The sequence below is a fragment of the Rattus norvegicus genome, chromosome X (genome assembly GCF_021556685.1).
Source record: "Rattus norvegicus strain SHRSP/BbbUtx chromosome X, alternate assembly SHRSP_T2T, whole genome shotgun sequence".
NCBI classification, from domain to species: domain Eukaryota; kingdom Metazoa; phylum Chordata; class Mammalia; order Rodentia; family Muridae; genus Rattus; species Rattus norvegicus.
The window spans coordinates 130,156,529-130,173,252 of record NC_141554.1 but is presented as its reverse complement, the minus strand read 5'-3'; the positions used below and the strand labels follow the sequence as shown (position 1 = coordinate 130,173,252).

The 16,724-nt window shown below is 37.9% G+C and overlaps 1 protein-coding gene across 2 annotated transcripts in view; it reads left to right on the top strand.

Annotated features, from left to right (window-relative positions):
- Positions 1–16,724, top strand: part of Tenm1 (teneurin transmembrane protein 1) — an 889,292-nt gene that overhangs the window by 792,636 nt on the left and 79,932 nt on the right. For both annotated transcript variants that reach the window (XM_087599322.1, NM_001446957.1), the window contains 1 exon segment: positions 12,197–12,351. In XM_087599322.1, coding sequence (XP_087455448.1) covers positions 12,197–12,351 — 155 coding nt within the window.

The window sequence follows — 16,724 nt, the reverse complement described above, 5'->3', positions numbered from 1 at the left end:
TCTTTAATTTGGCTGTCATAGTTTTGTTTGTTTAAATTCTGTACTCTGTGTGTGTGTGTGTGTGTGTGTGTGTGTGTGTGTGTGTGTGTGTGTGTGTGTGTGTGTTTGCATACAAATATGCCACAGAACCTGATTTCAGAGAACACAGCAACTTATGGGAGTGGTTTCTCTTCCCACCATGGTTCCAAGTCAGGTTATCATAGCTGGTAGCAAGTATCTTAAGCAAAGGAGCCATTTTGATGGCCCTCAGCTATCGTGTGTGTGTGTGTGTGTGTGTGTGTGTGTGTGTGTGTGTGTGTGTGTGTGAGAGAGAGAGAGAGAGAGAGAGAGAGAGAGAGAGAGAGCTAGCATGTATGTGTTTTTGTTGTAGTTGCACATTATTGATTGAGCCCAAACTGATCTTCCTTAATGACTCCTGAACTTCATTTAAAGGGCTGAGAAATTGTATGCACAGGATACTCGTTATTTTATCTTACCATTTACAAATGTCCTGACATAGGAAACTCCTCTTCTGGCATCAGCTCCATTTGTCAAGATGAATGGAGGGTGAAGAAATCTTAAATGGGCTTTCTATGTTGTTTTTGAATGAGCACTAACATGCAAATAACTGTCTTTAAAAAAAAACTTCATTCTTTGTTAGCCTAGTTTTCTTAGTAGTAAGCACTGTCAGCTTACTGCTTCATATCCTGCTTTTACTGATCATTTAGGCCAAGGTATTCTACTTGGTTTGCTTTTTTATTAGAACATCTTGGTCATTCACATACCTTGAGACTCATTTTCCCTAGAGTGAAACAATTGCAATTAGCTTTTTGCTGGTCCATTGGCAATAAATGAACTTTCCTTCCTAACGCTAATTGTTCATATAAGGACCTTGGGAGGTGCTTGTTTTCTTAGTATTACAGAAGCACGTCTTTAAACTGTATCTAAGTCATGTCCTATATCTTAGCCTGTATAGATCAAGTTCCCCTAAAATCATACCCCAGTCACATCTCTTGGGCAAGAATTTATAAAAATAAAGCAAGAAATACATAATTTGAGCTAGAATCATTTACTTACCCAAATCTCTCTTGCAGATACACACAACACATACAACAACTTCTATATAGCAATGGAAAATAATTACATCAATACTGGTGTCATTTTTAGAACAAAATGTTGATATACCAGTACCACCCTTGCCCCAGAGTCGACCTTGACCAATCCCACGGTGTGGAACTGCACTTATCTGTATGAAACTTTTTACCAGCTTATAACACTATGAAAGCTTTTACCTCGATAGTTCATTAGTGCAAATTTTTCCCAAGCGGACCAAACTGTTTTCAACCCCTACCTTGCCTCTGTGATGAGTCTAACATAGGGCACTGTGCTCACAAAGGTTCCATAGGATTTTCAAGCCTTACATCTTCTACTATTTGTCAGACCACAATATAAGGACCCAAAGTGTTCAATTATTGCCTATATGGAAACCATTGTCTATGATTCTAAGTCTGGAAAAGTCATTTTCACAAAGACTAATAGCAATGATTGTGTAATTATGATGTCACTTAGCAGTCCCGTTCTATTTCATCCTCTTCATAACCCTTTCACTTCCATGGCCCTTGTGATCTTCAGAACAGTTTACTTTGTGTAGAGTGGATTGTACAGGCAAAAAAAACAAGACATGACATGGTAAAATGCTTTGCACAAACTCTTATGAGAAGTATGTTCTAGGCACACTGAAAAAACCATCCCTAACCTCACCTTGGAGCCAATGTTCGCTCTGCTCTCTCACATGCAGCAAAGCAAATTAGTGAGAAATCTTGAGCCATCTGTGTCTCATTCTATCTCCTGACACACTGAGTTAGAACAAGATTACAGGACCTGAACACAAAATTGTGTGGACAGAGCACAGTGGGTTTGTTGTGGGTGAGCACGAAGCTATACAGGACTGCAATCTCCATAGATGAAATTCATTTTCAGTTAATTTGATCTATGGTCGTTCATCTCCCTGTTCTTTGTTGTTGGACCCCCTTTTTCCGTACCCAAATCATCACTAATTGATAAGACTATCTTCCTCTTAATGCTCTTATTTTTTTTCTTTTATTGGATTTTTCTGTTTATATTTTAAACATTATCCCTTTTCCTGGTTTTCCCTCTAGAAGCCCACTATTTCATCCCCTCTGCTTCTATGAGGGTCCTCCTTCATGTACCCACCCCCTCCCTCCCACCTCCCTACCCTGACATTCTCCTGCACTGGGACATCGAGCCTTGACAGGACCAAGGGCTTCTTTTCCCTTTGATGCCTGACAAGATCATCCTCTGCTACATGTGTGGATGGAGCCCTGGTCCATTCCTGTGTTCTCTTGGGATGGTGGTTTAGTACCTGGGAGCCCTGGGGGGTCTGTTTGGTTGATATTGTTGTTCTTCTTATGCTCTTTGGAAAAAGAGTTTACCATTGCAGCCTTGCAACATTCATTTTATAGGCATCCATGTTTAGCTTTTGACCTCCTGGCATGATTTTCTTTATTCAAGTTCAGATGAGCACCAATATGAACAAGTGGAAATTTAGTCTATAAATCTGCAGGATTTCTTGAGCACTTATGTTCAGGTATCCTGGATTTGTTAAGCTATAAAAATAAACTTGAAAATTGCATTTTTATCCTCAAGAAGCATATTACATAAGCAGATCGTGTTTGGAGAATTCACATTAAAAACACATAAATAAAATGATAGCTTCTGAAGTTTAGAAGACAGAGACCTTGTAGTGAATTAGAGTTTGCAGAGAAAGCTTCAGGAAAGAGAAGTGGCTTAATTTCTTCACCTAAAAATGATATTAATACCTCTTACAAAGGGCTATTATTACTATTAAATAAGAATATATGCATAAAAAGTCCAACACTGCACCTAGAAAAACATAATATTCTCACAAATGGAAGCGATCATTGTATACTGGACATCCTGCATGTGTTTCCAGGGACATTTACTGGATTTTATCCTAAATTTATAAAGATAGATCAATAGATAGATAGATGAATAGATGGATGGATGGATGGATGGATGGATGGATGGATGGATGGATGGATACATACATACATATAGATGTATATAGATACATAGATACATAGACATAGATGTATTCAGTTCTAGGTTATAATTACTCTAATAGAATACCACTTATGAGCATAAGTTCTTCACACCTGTGACATCCTGAACTTGTTATATCATATCATATTATTATGTTTTATATTATATCATATTATATTACTGTATTTGCTTGTTTTTTCTCCATAACCCTATTTATTTATGAGTTCCTCATGGGCAATGTCATGTCTGTTTTTACTGTATGGACTTCCACTACATAGCACAATGCCTAACAGATAGCAGGTGTAAAGTAAATGGTGAACAAAAGGCGAAACAGGTTCTTGGATAACATTTTACCGAAACAGTGGTTGATGGAGAGAGAGGTGCTGTCCTTTACACTGCTTTGCAACAGTGCTGAGGCTAGAGCTTTACAGGCCAACAAGAAAACAAAGTGCTCCAAACTGGCCAGGTCTTTCTTAAACTCAAGATTCTTGGTTAAGCAGTTTACCAACTTATTGTTCTTGTGAGGACTCTGAAGTGCTTCAAGTAAGTTTTTCATTCAACACAAACAGAGGACATACAAGCCAGAAGACTGTAAGTTGGAATGTTTGTCACTTTAAATGTCTATTTATGTTCCTTGGGAATGACCTTTACATCTTCGAACTTGCTATAACTTTTATTAAGCAGAATATCTAATTAAGTACCTCCCATCATTCACTAACCACACAGAGCTACAGTGAGCTTATTAGTGTCTCCTATTGGAGAAATTCTGATTGCATTGCTTACTACACAAAGAAATCATCCCAGCTGTTCATTAAAGTCTGTCTCCTTCTAACTGGTAGTGACACACAGATACCTGAAAATCCTCCAAGTTCTAGAAGCTTCATTAGTAGCTACCTAACAAGAGAAACTAATGGGTTCATTGAGCACATGTGTAGATGTGCAGAATCTTGTCTGGCCCTTTCTGATCCCAGTAGGTAATTAAGGGACAACAGCTACATCAGTTGAAGAAAAAAAATGCTTCTGCCTAAGGTGTGTGCACCTTAATGTGATGGCAATTTGAAGAGAATTTAGATGTACATGAGCAAAGCAAAATAAACTATTCCTCTTTTACTTAAAAAAAACTTTACAGTCAACTGGTCAATGTTGGTTATACAATTCAGCTCTTACTCCTGCAAATTAATCTGGTACCATATTAAATTTAGAGTATTACCTAAGGGGTTGGGGATTTAGCTCAGTGGTAGAGCACTTGCCTAGGAAGCGCAAGGCCCTGGGTTTGGTCCCCAGCTCCGAAAAAAAGAAAAAAAAAAGTTAGAGTATTACCTAGAAGTTGTTATAACCATTTAACTCTCGCACACAAAAAAGAGCATATTGAAGAAAGAAAAATACAATATTTCTGTTTCCTAGTTGATGGAGCCACAGATGGGAAGGATTTTATAACTTTGTTTCCAAGCTTATATTCTGAAAAAGAACTTTCATTTCTTCACATAGAAATATTTTTTAAATGTAGGTAGCCTCAATAGCTGTAATTAATTTTTAAATGGCATAGAGAGATATCTTCTGCCAACGTTTGAAATTGTCATTATAGACAATCAAACCTCGCATTTTTCTGTTATCTAATATGGGGTTGTAGCTGCCATTTTCAGGTTATCTGGTTCCCCATTTGTACTCCCAGAGATCACATCGGCATACCCCCTTTCCTTCAATATTGATCAGGAACATCCTGTTCCCCAACAGGTGATAAATTCGTTGGTAACTATCCAGGCTGTCTCGGCTTTAGGCAGTTGCCTTCCTAAGAGTTATAGTATTTACTCATTGGAGGATAATAAGACAAGAGAAGAAGTCAAATAATTTCACCTGTAATTTGCAGCCATTTCATACAGAGTGATGCTTCACAGAGAAAAGAGCCTGCGGTTCACATACTATATAATGTCCCCTACTTTGCCTAAGACGTTGTGAATAATGTCTCTTCCAGGATGTACTGTATTTATGAGCAGGTCCCTTCATTGAAGCTGCTTGTTGGGGCTTAATGCTGATGAATGGAGACAGGTTATGGTCTGTCAATGCTTTCATTATGTGTACTAATTTTCAGGGATTTATTTATTTTCTCACAAAACTAAAGATGTGCTCCAAGCTTAACATGCTGTACAAGCATCTGAGCCCAGTGTTTTCCTTGGTGGGGGTACATAAGTATGACAACTCAAGCTGGTGTGTGTGTGCGTGAGTGTGTGTATGTGTGTGTGTGCACGTGTGCATGTGTGTGTGCGTGTGTGTGCGTGTGCGTGTGCGTGCGTGTGCGTGTGCGTGTGCGTGTGTGTGTGTGTGTGTGTGTGTGTGTGTGTGTGTGTGTGTGTTTCCTCCCACTTCTATCCCCACCCACTCGGCATCACTGTCAGAACTTTTGGTAAGTGCAGAGATCCATACTTTCTTGCTTGGTTTAAGAATGAACACTGGTTACATTTTTAAATCCTGGAAGTGATTTTCTGAATGCAGTTTAAATCTTTTCTTATCCAAGACTGTGGAGTATTGTATTATAAGTGATAATGAAAACACTGTTGGTTAGCACATCAAAGGACATGATTGTTAAAATAAATTATGCCTACAATGTTGGACACCAAGGTTTGAAAATCAGAGTACGACAATGTAAATATAGGAAACGAAATTGAATCTGCAGATCCTGCTAGCCCCAGATGGCTTTATGTGATCTGAAATCACTCACTTTCACATCTCTGAAGAATAAAGCTTAAAATATACTCGGTATATGTCATGTCCTCCTACTAAGTCTAACAAGCACTAATACATCATACTGCAGCATTGCTTCCACAATTCTCATTATGGGATGGAGAACCTCTCCCAAATAATGAACAAAAATAATTCTCTTTATTTTTGCATAAAATCTCTAATTTGAAGTTTACTTCCAATGAACACTGAATATATCTTAATTCTCACAAGGGAAGAATTGGTGAAACTGTGTTATAGGAAATTGTTTTTGTGATTGTTGTTTGGCTGGATAGCTAACTGATAAGCAATATATATATATATATATATATATATATATATATATATATATATATATATATATATATATATATATATATATATATATGCCTAGGTACTTTCTGGAAACACTTTCCAGGCAGGTCCCTCAAAGACCATTCTACTATTTCTTTATCAATGCCAGGCTTAAATGTGACCCAATCAAAGTTAAAGAGTCCCAATTGGGGGAGGGACGTTTGGAAGTTGTGCCTTGATAAAAAGAAATTGATTTACAAATATATAAAAGGAGAATATTCTACAAACTGTCAGAAAAATATGCCCTGAAGGCAATAGAGGAGTATATCAAAGTGTGCTCATGTGTGGAAGTCAGCTGGCGTGACCAGAGACAAAAAGACAGATTCACCAAACTTAGTGCAAACGGGATGTAAAAGCGAGGTTAAGCCCTGGGTTAGGTCAAATTCTCTACCCTGATAGAGTTCACCAGTCTAGTAGTCAATAGACAAAAGTGTCCTTCATTGTTATCAGCATGAAGGTGCAAAGACTTGCTGCCATTAGAATAGGAAATGGACTCCCAAAATCCCAAGTAGTAAAGGCTTAGTGTGTACCATGGCACTACTAGGATGTGGTAGAAACTTGAAGGTCTCATATCATCAATGATGTGATCTCGAAGGGAATAATAGAGCATTGCCTTTCTACATGTATCTATGAAGGTCTTTCACCACCATAGATCCCATTGTGAAATGACATTAGAGGCCCCAAGTCAGTGGAGGGGGGGGGCAACTAACCATGATCATAATTTTAAAGGTGATGTATTAAAATAAAATTTTCCTCTTTTCAAGTTGATTGCTTATAATACATTCTTTACGGTAATGGAAAGCTGACTGAACACACCTCCCCTATGACATTAGTTAAGTTTTCTGCATCAGTGGGGAAACTGCTCTCAGTTTCAGAAGATCTGATTCTCACCTACCTCTTAGTAAAAGCAAAGCTTCCGTTTATTTTTAGCATTCACACTAAAATTTTTATTGTTTCTCTTAATCCCCACTTCAGCATTCAAAGAGTCATTGTCCTTTGGTCCTCAAAGAATCGAACATACTGCCACTCAGTAACGACTTAGTACATGGCTCAGGAGTTCGCAGTCTGAATAACACCTCTTAGAAATGTTCCCTCCAGGCTCCAGTCTTGATCATTTATCCAACCCTCTCATGACAGAGAAACCTTAAATTTTCTATTTAGTGATGTTTAAATTAGAGACCATAGAAGGGGGTCTTAAATCAGAAGCCTAATGCAAGCCAGATTAAATTTTTGGCAGATAAGAAAATGATTTTGGCAAAACACACATGGAAACAAAACGCATCATTCCCCTTGGATCAGCAGCAGCCAGGATGCTCTTAGGGGGAGAGATAAGTATTCCTATGCCATCATCATTTGACCTGCACCAATATTAAGAGTCCATTTATTAACTTCATTAAAGCTATATACACTTCTAACCATGATAAAGGAATTTGTTGACGTAGGAAGCTCCTATTTGGATATATCCTTGGAGGACCGACAAAAGCCATAAAAGGTTTTAAGAGGTTTTTAGGGAAATTAAAATGAATTTTATAATTTTATAAATGTTAAAAATAAAAGAAACATAGTGATTGATCAATTATATCCCTGAGCCAAATCTGAATACTATCCTCATGCTAATGTATTAGCTCATCTAAGAGCAAGTTATTGGGCTGGATTTTTTTTTTTTGCAGTTATACTAAAGGAATATTAAAATTCTCTAGCACTGGAATAATATCTTCAGCCATTTTTCCTGTTTTTGTATGTATGTGTTAGTGTATATGTGTGTGTACATTATGTAAGGGATACACTCACTCATGTGGGCATGTGTGCAAGCCAGAGCTTGACATTCAAATATCTTTCTCAATAACTTCTTCATCTTATATTATGACACAGGGTCTCTTCCCTGAATTTGAAGATGTACAATTTGGCTAAGAGTGACTAGACAGTGAACATTTCCCCTCTCCATGGTCTGCCTATTTCCGTACCCACAAGACTGGGGTTATAGCCATATGCAGAAAGTTATTTAGGATCTTGGGGTCTGAACTCAGATCCTCATGTGCTGCGACCTATAAAGCTTGAAGACTGACCTCCCCTGGGGGATGGGAAATGAAGATAATACAAACAAATGTACAGAAAAACTTGGAATCAGTAGGTCATGGGCTCTGATGGAGTTGCATCAACAGCAGCCCAGAAAGTCAGCACATTATGATATACAGCACAAATAAGGAAGCAGATTAGCTAAACCTCTTTAGTGGCGGAGGATCAGGTTGGAGTCATCCCAGAGGATAATAGTTTCGGCATAAAAATGTCAATATTCAAACTTGCACCAGAGAAAGCATTTGCCATTTCTCTAAGCCTGATCTGGGGATGGCTTTGCCATTTCCATCGATCTGAGCCATTAGGGTTCTTGACAAGGCAGTGTTCATGTCAATAACATACATTCACTCAGGACTCCATCCACTCCCGACACTCATGCTGACATAGCAAGCATTTTAACCACTGAGCCATCTCTCCAGCCTCCATTTTCTTCACTTAAAAACAAGATCTTACTAAGTTGTCCAGGATGGTCTTGAAGTTGCAATCACCCTGCCTTAGCCTCTTGAATAACTAAGTTTGTGACACCAAGCCCATCTTATGTTAGATTTACAAATTGTCTCTAGGTGATTGTCTTAGTTAAGTATGAAGTAAGTTGTGACAAAAATATCATGAATGAAAAAGAACCTGTAGAGCTTCCAGGGACTAAGCCACTACCCAAAGTCTATACATGGACTGACCCTGGACTCTGACCTCATAGGTAGCAATGAATATCCTAGTAAGAGCACCAGTGGAAGGGAAAGCCATTGTTCCTGCTAAGACTGAACCCCCAGTGAACTAGTCTATGGGGGGAGGGCGGCAATGGGGGGAGGGTTGGGAGGGGAACACCCATAAGGAAGGGGAGGGGGGAGGGGGATGTTTGCCCGGAAACTGGGAATGGGAATAACACTCGAAATGTATATAAGAAATACCCAGGAAAAAGAACCTCTAAAAAGAATGAATTTATTTTTGGAGTAAAGTTCTAAAGGTATACATCCCATTTTAGTGGGGAATACATGGAAGCATGCAGAGAAGAAATGGTGACTGGGGCAAGAGGCTGGCTAGTTACAATGAATCTCTACTCAGGAATAAGAAGTGAATCCACATTATTGAACCTCAAGGGTGCCCAGTAAGGTCCATCTCCTAAACATTTCCCAACTTTTTCAAATACACAAACTGTGACCAGGTGTCACATAAACCTATGGGAGACATTTTGCATTCAAAACACAAGAGTGACATTATATTTTGCCAGGTAAATGTATGTGTGTGTGCGTGTGTATTTTCGTGCTTGTACAGGTATAGCACTGTATTAAAATATTGTGTTTATTATTACAGAATTTTTCTAACTTTTACATATGCTTGGTATAATACATTGAGTCTGAATAAAAGGGAAATGGGTAAAGACTAGTGTGTGGATAATTTTTAAAGCAAAGAGTTTCCTCCTTGCGTGAAATTTCAGTTTGCACAAATTCACTTATATGTGATAAATATTAATAATTAGTACATTTTCAATTATATACCCTTCTGAGTGCCATGTTAAAATCTCACACCATATTTCCTCACCCTTGTCCAATATGAAACACCCAGACTATCAAGAACATATTTCCTACCTGCCCATTAATCACTTAACCATCTCAGTTCTCAGATCAACTGTTACAGTACCACAGTGCTTGAGTTCAAGTTCCTTGTATATTGTAGACTAATGCATATGTCACTCACCTTCCTTAATCCCAATATACAGGTATTTTACCATCCCATAGGGTCACAGGAATAAGGAGGCTGATGAGCTGATAAAGTGCTTGCCTTGCAAACACTAGGACCTGAATTTGATCCCCAGAACCCATATTTTCAAAGGCATTCCATAGCTTTAGGGACAGGCTCCACTTCAAGGTTGGGATACCCAAGGTGCCCCACCCTCTCAGATGAGAAGGGGAGGGGTGGGAGAGGGACTGTCTGAGGCAGTGACCAGGAAGGGGGCAGTGATGGGATGTAAATAAACATATAAATATTAACTAAAACAAAAAAGGCACATAAGATAGCCTACCCTTGTATTCCTAGAGCTGGGGAAGTAGAGCCTGCTTAATCTCTCATCCTGTCACTCAGACTAGCCTATTCAGCAAGCACAAGCAGTGAGCATCCTGCTAAGAAAAAATATTGAAGTATGGTGACTGAAGAATAAGACTCAAAATTTTCCTCTGCCTTCTACACACAAACACAGACACATGCAAAACAGGCATACATACACTGGGATACATATAAACATACACATACATAAAACTAAGAATATGTCTGAATCTAATATTAGATACTCTATGAGAAACATCATGTTCATGTTCATATAACTTATTTAGTATACTGTTATGAGTATTCTTTTTGTTTTGTTATTAGGTTATGGTAGTTGATCTTTTACTGTGACTAATATCTAAATTAAACTTCATCACTTTATCATAGGCATCTATTCAAAGATGAATTTTATGAAAAACATAGAATATATATATTATATATACATATATATGGATCATTATGATGCATCGTTTCAAACATCCACCACTGCATGTACTCACAGGTATTTCAAGAACATTCTGAAAAAATGCCAAAGAAAAGTAGAGGTTAATGATATGCATGCTCCTTATGTAGGTCTGATGATTTTTCCCATCTACTATTTCATATGATCCTTAAAATAGTACCGTGGGCATATAATTGTCTATGCAGCCCAGTTTATGAAAGATGGGGCTATAAAGCTGAGCTCTGCTCCAATACTCGGGAAAATAAAACAGTGACCATAGATAAGGCTTTTTCAATTTCTACCAAAGATAAAGTTAAAACCTGACAATTTGGGGGCAAATACTTCAACCAAAGTGAAATATCAGTTATAATTCGTATGTCTGCTATTAGATGGCATGGTTTCTAAGTACTTTAATGTACGTTTTAAAAAACCAAGGTAGAGAGCTGGAGAGATGGCTCAGCAGTTAAGAGCACTGGTTGCTCTTCCAGAGGTCCTGAGTTCAATTCCTAGCAACTACATGGTGGCTCACAACCATCTGTAATGGGATCTGACGCCCTCTTTTGGTGTGTCTGAAGACAGCTACAGTATATATATATATATATATATATATATATATAGTATATATATATGTATACTGTATGTATATATATATATGTATATGCATATATATGTATATATACCAAAGTAGAGTTAACAGTATGCAAAAGCTACACTGAAGTTTGACTGTCCCTCACATACTGGAAACAGGAAGTGGATTCAGATGGTTTAAACAAAAGGGCCCATAAAGTTGGGAAGGAACATGGTGGGAGAATATAGGAGGACTTGAAGGGAGGCAGGGAGGGAAGGAGGGAGGGAGGAGAGAGTGGAGGTATTTGGTCAAAATATGTTACATACATGTGTGGCATTTTAAAATGCTAAATGAAAAAGAAGAAAACTTGATTTTTCTAGAACCTTAGCTCTTCTCTGCACAGTGCCAATTGCTTCCTTCCCACCGTTTTATTAGGTAATACAGAGGGAAGCTTTCAGTTTAATTCATCAGAAGTATTACAAATTCCCTTTGAACTAAATATAGGTTCTTGAAAATAACGCTAATCCTTTCCAAGTCAATTATTTCCAAATGCAACCATGGAAATAAGCAGTGGCCCAAGTATCAACATCCAAAAAAGAAAAAAAAAAATGTGACAGACACTGCCTCCTCTGATTCTCCTTTCTGTCTGCATATAGTGGTAAGCAAATAGCAAAGGAACACAGGTATGAAGATGAATTAAATAAAACTATTAGACCAGGCTTTATCTTTGTGGGTTACTTGTTGCCATTTCTTTTCAAATCATGCCAAAACTGAGTATGTGTCCCAACCACCTCTTCCACCTCTGCCCCGTCTGTGCTGAGCAAAAGTAAATCTGTCTCTACAGTGCTTTTCCAGAGCCGTAGCTGCTTTCAAGATACTGAACTTGGTGTAGATATGGTCAACTAGATTATGAATGCTAATTTGCTTTTTCCCAACAGGCATCACAGTAGATAGGCACGGATTCATTTACTTTGTGGATGGGACTATGATCCGAAGAATTGATGAGAATGCTGTGATCACAACTGTAATTGGCTCGAACGGTCTGACTTCCACACAGCCATTGAGCTGTGACTCTGGAATGGACATCACTCAGGTAGGCACGGTTGCTTGTCAAGCATTATCACCATTTGGCATCGTGGAAATGGATAACAATTTCCTCATGCAGAAATTACATAGAAAGGAAACCCGGTGCATCTGCTATAATGTCAGATGGCAGAGTCTTCTCTTTATGTAAGCTACTTTTTCCCTTCTCAGAAATCTTTGAAGAAAATAGTGAGCTAGGATTGAAGTAATGTTAGAAAACAGAGGGATATAGCAAAGCCTCCAGAATCGGAATCAATTAAAATTATATTACAATATTTCCTGAAATATACAATGTTACTATTCATATTCTTATTTTATTTATTCGTGTATCTGGGGAGTACAGTAGTGAAGTATATGTAGAGGTCAAAGGACAACCTGCAGAAATGAGTTCGTTCTTTTCACCATATGAGTACCAGCAATCAAATTCAGGTCACTACGCTCAGTAACAAGTCCTTTAACTTGCTGATCTATTTTGCCCGCCCAATTTTATTATGCTCATATACAACAGCAAATGAACTTTAGTAAGGTAATGGTGATCAAGGTCTTTCTAAATCTGTTTAATAAATATTTGAGTGTGCACATTACTCACGTGTATGTAATCAACAATTTCTGGTATGTTTTAAGTGTTCTTAAATAAAAGCAATGCCTCTCTCAGATTTGTTTTACACATATTTAGCAAAATGCTGCGGTACTGGCCCTGTCCTCAGGAGTACTTGGGTGAACCCTATGGCTTTTAGTGGCTTTTTATAAAGAGAGAAAGAATGTAAAAATGGATAGGTCAGAAGGAGGAAGTATCTGCAAGGAGTTGAGGAATGAGGAAAAATATGACAGAAATGTACTATACTAATTTCTCAAAGAATAAATAAAATGTTTTTTAAAAAACTTTCCATCAGAGAATAAAGAGGTAAAAATCAGGGTCACATTCATATGGACCCAAAATTCTGATTTTTTTAACACCATTCAATAAAAAATGGCATGTAGAGAGATTATAGAACATACAGCATTTTTCATCATTGTTTGGGTACTTTTTATATAGTCTGTAACACAAAAAGTTGATGGGTATAACAAGGTCAAGAGGCTAGACAATCCTTGAAGGGGCTATGCGCTAACATTTTACAGACCCGTAACTCTAATGATGGTTTCAAAGTAATTAGAGTAATATTGGGAATTTCAACATTGATTAGTGCACCAGGGAGGATGATTTTTGCTAAAAATAACACAATGCTGTCTAAAAGTATTTTCAACAATAAGGCTTAATGATCTCATAAAGTGAAATGTCCAAAAATTAAATAAAGATGCCACAGGGGAGGGGAAAAATCAAGATGCCAGTAGAGTTCATTCTTCAGTCACAGTGTCCAGAACGGAATAGTACATTTGTATATATAGTATATTTACTCACATAGGAGATATGGAATTTTCTTAAAGAAGTGAGACTCTGGAAATGAGTTATTTTCTTTGAGCATACTGCTACATAATCTATAAATGTAAATTGGGAATGAATGTAGGGTCACTGTTACATAAGCAAATGGTGCCATCAATTACTATTAGGATATCCTAGGAGCTTCATTTTCCATAGCATAAAACTCTGAAGATAAGAGGAAAAATTAACACATTATGCCGTGTTTCTTTGTTCATTAGTTCTAATGCCACTCCCACCTCCACTCATGCTCTTTAAAATGCTAGAGATGCACCTATTCAAGGTCTCCCTTTCTCTGTCCCTGCCTCACTCCAGAGATTCGAATCATCTGAGTCAAGTTAAAAAATAAAATGAGTAGTGGTAAGGCCTGGAAAATGGATAAAATTAACAAACCTCTTATTAGATATTTGAGGAGATCAGACGTTCGAGTTCTTAGAACAGTTTAACGTTCTATGATTCAAGATCTTACAGAAGCCAAAGAAAAGGAGCATTATTTATGGAAATGTGGAAGGGTGTGAATGTATTTATATAGGGGAATAGGGAGAGAAAAAGATGCATATATGTGATTCATTTGTGGGTTATTTTTAACTCAAAATAGAACACTTAGTACTGTGATCAATCAACTCTAAACAACTGATGTGATTCTGTAGAAAAGTTATTTGGAAAAGAGAATTCGTTATCTCAATAGAGGGAAAGTATAAAGTTCATCACCGTGAGAGTCTTTCTCACATGACACTTTTGAACCACAGCTGATACTGTAATAGCTCTCTCACCTCTTTTTGTTTGGGACTTAGAGTAAGTAGATAGTATGATCTGTGCTCACTCAGCAGATACAGTTATGGTTTTAAAAAAAATGGTCCATATGACTGGGTAGAGCTGAAGCAGAGACATAACCAGGGGGAAAATGGTGAGGGAACTTATAAGCATAATGGAGCTTTTATTTCATTCTGTGGGAAATGGAAAGCAAGTAACAGCATTAGGAGAGGAAATGCACTATATGTGGTAGCAACATGCCTTTAATCTCAGTGCTGGGGATTCAAAGGCAGACAGATCTCTGTAAGTTCAAGGCAAGCCCTGGTCTACATCGTGAGTTCCAGTCAGGGTTACATACCTCATCTCTAAAACAAAAGGGGAAAGAAGATAGATCCAAATCTTACCATTGTTGTTCAGTGATCACAATTTATTGCCTCTCGTGCAAGGTTCTAGACTTAATAGCCAGTACTGCTATCAAAAAACATTTCAGGAGAGGTTTGTGATTATAGAATAGAGAATAGAGTGAAGCATAAATTGTTATAGGGTAACAGACTATTTAAAAGCTGTTGGAGTGGCATAGGTATGACAGGAACAGAATATATCACTGACTAAGCAGCCTTTTCAGAAGCTGATATACAAGCCAGGTATAGTGGCATATGCCTTCAATTTCAGCACTTGAAAGGCAGAGGCAGACAGATCTCTGTGAAATCAATGCTACCCTGGTCTACATAATAGGTTCCAGAACACCAGAGCTAAATAATGACATAGTGTTGAGGACAGAGAGGGAGAAAGAGAGCCGGGAAGGGAGGGAAAAGGGGGTGGGGGAGTGCTATACAAAGTAAGCTTCTTTGTGTGTGTGTGTGTGTGTGTGTGTGTGTGTGTGTGTGTGTGTGTGTGTGTGTGTGTTTATGTGGTTTCTTGGTTTCTGTTCTATTGGGGCAAGACCATGACTAGTTATTGTAGAAGAAAGCATTTAATTGGGAGCCTGATTAGCTTCAGAAGTTTAGACCATATGGTCACCGTGGAAAGCATAGCAACTGGCAGGCAAGCAGGTGTGGTACTGTGAGAGCCGCACATGAGAGCTTGCATCCTGATCTGCAGACAAGAGGCAAAGAGAGTAGTAAGCCTAGGCTTTGTTTGGGCTTTTGAAACCTCAGAGACCACCCCAGTGACACACCTCCTCCAAAAAAACTACACCTCCTAATTCCTCCTAAACAAAGTCCGCTGACTAGGGAGCCAAATATCCAAATACATATACGAGCCTGTGGAGATGTTCTCATTCAAACCAGCACAGATGCCGAGCTGCTAGTTCTTTGTACCACACCAGTGTAGCGAGCCTCGCCATGACACTGCCCATTTTTAGGAAGTTGCGTAAGCAGGCACTATTAGCAGCTGAATGTAAAGTATCAAAATATGAATTGAAAAAGTCGATTTGTCAACTCTTGGAACTCAACTCACAGGTGTGCTGATTGACTGAATTTCTAACTAAAGCAAGTACAAGGATGGTCAGGCTGCTTACTGAGATAGAAATGAAAAAGAGAAACAGATTTGAGCAAGACCTGGATGATAAGTTCAGTTTGGGGCATGATTGAGTATGAGATGCCTATTCTAAGCAAAGAGGCCTGGAAGAAAATCATATATTAGTCTAAAGATAAAGGTCTGAAATGAAGATTTTATTCATGATTATCTATTTACTTTTATCTATAGAAATGGCACCTAGGTATCCAGTAAGAACTCTTGGGAAGCATACATAGCATACAAAGAAAAGAAAGGGTTTAAAGCAAAATTCTATGGAACAGTAATTTCAAATAGAAAAAAAAGAGGAAGAAATGTATATACCACAAAAAAGGCTAAGAATAAAAGACCAAGTAGATATAAAATCCAAGAAGATATAAGAAGGAAAAATATCCCAAGGAAACAAGATTTTCCAGAACAGTATTTCTCATGTTGAGTAGATGTCATGGAACAAAAGAGGGTTTTTTAAAGTCATTTGATACTACAAGGTTAGTGACTCTGATAAGTGAGATACTGATCGGCAAGAACAGGAGTGCTGTGGTAGAGTAGACAATGAGGAAAAGATGAAATAAATAATTCTTTCATGTATTTGACTGAATAAAAGAAGATGATAAGCTGTTTTAAACAAAGGTTGGATAGGCAAGAGGCTTTGGCTTTGAAATTTTCAGCTCTTAGGTATGAGTAAAGCATCAAGTTAG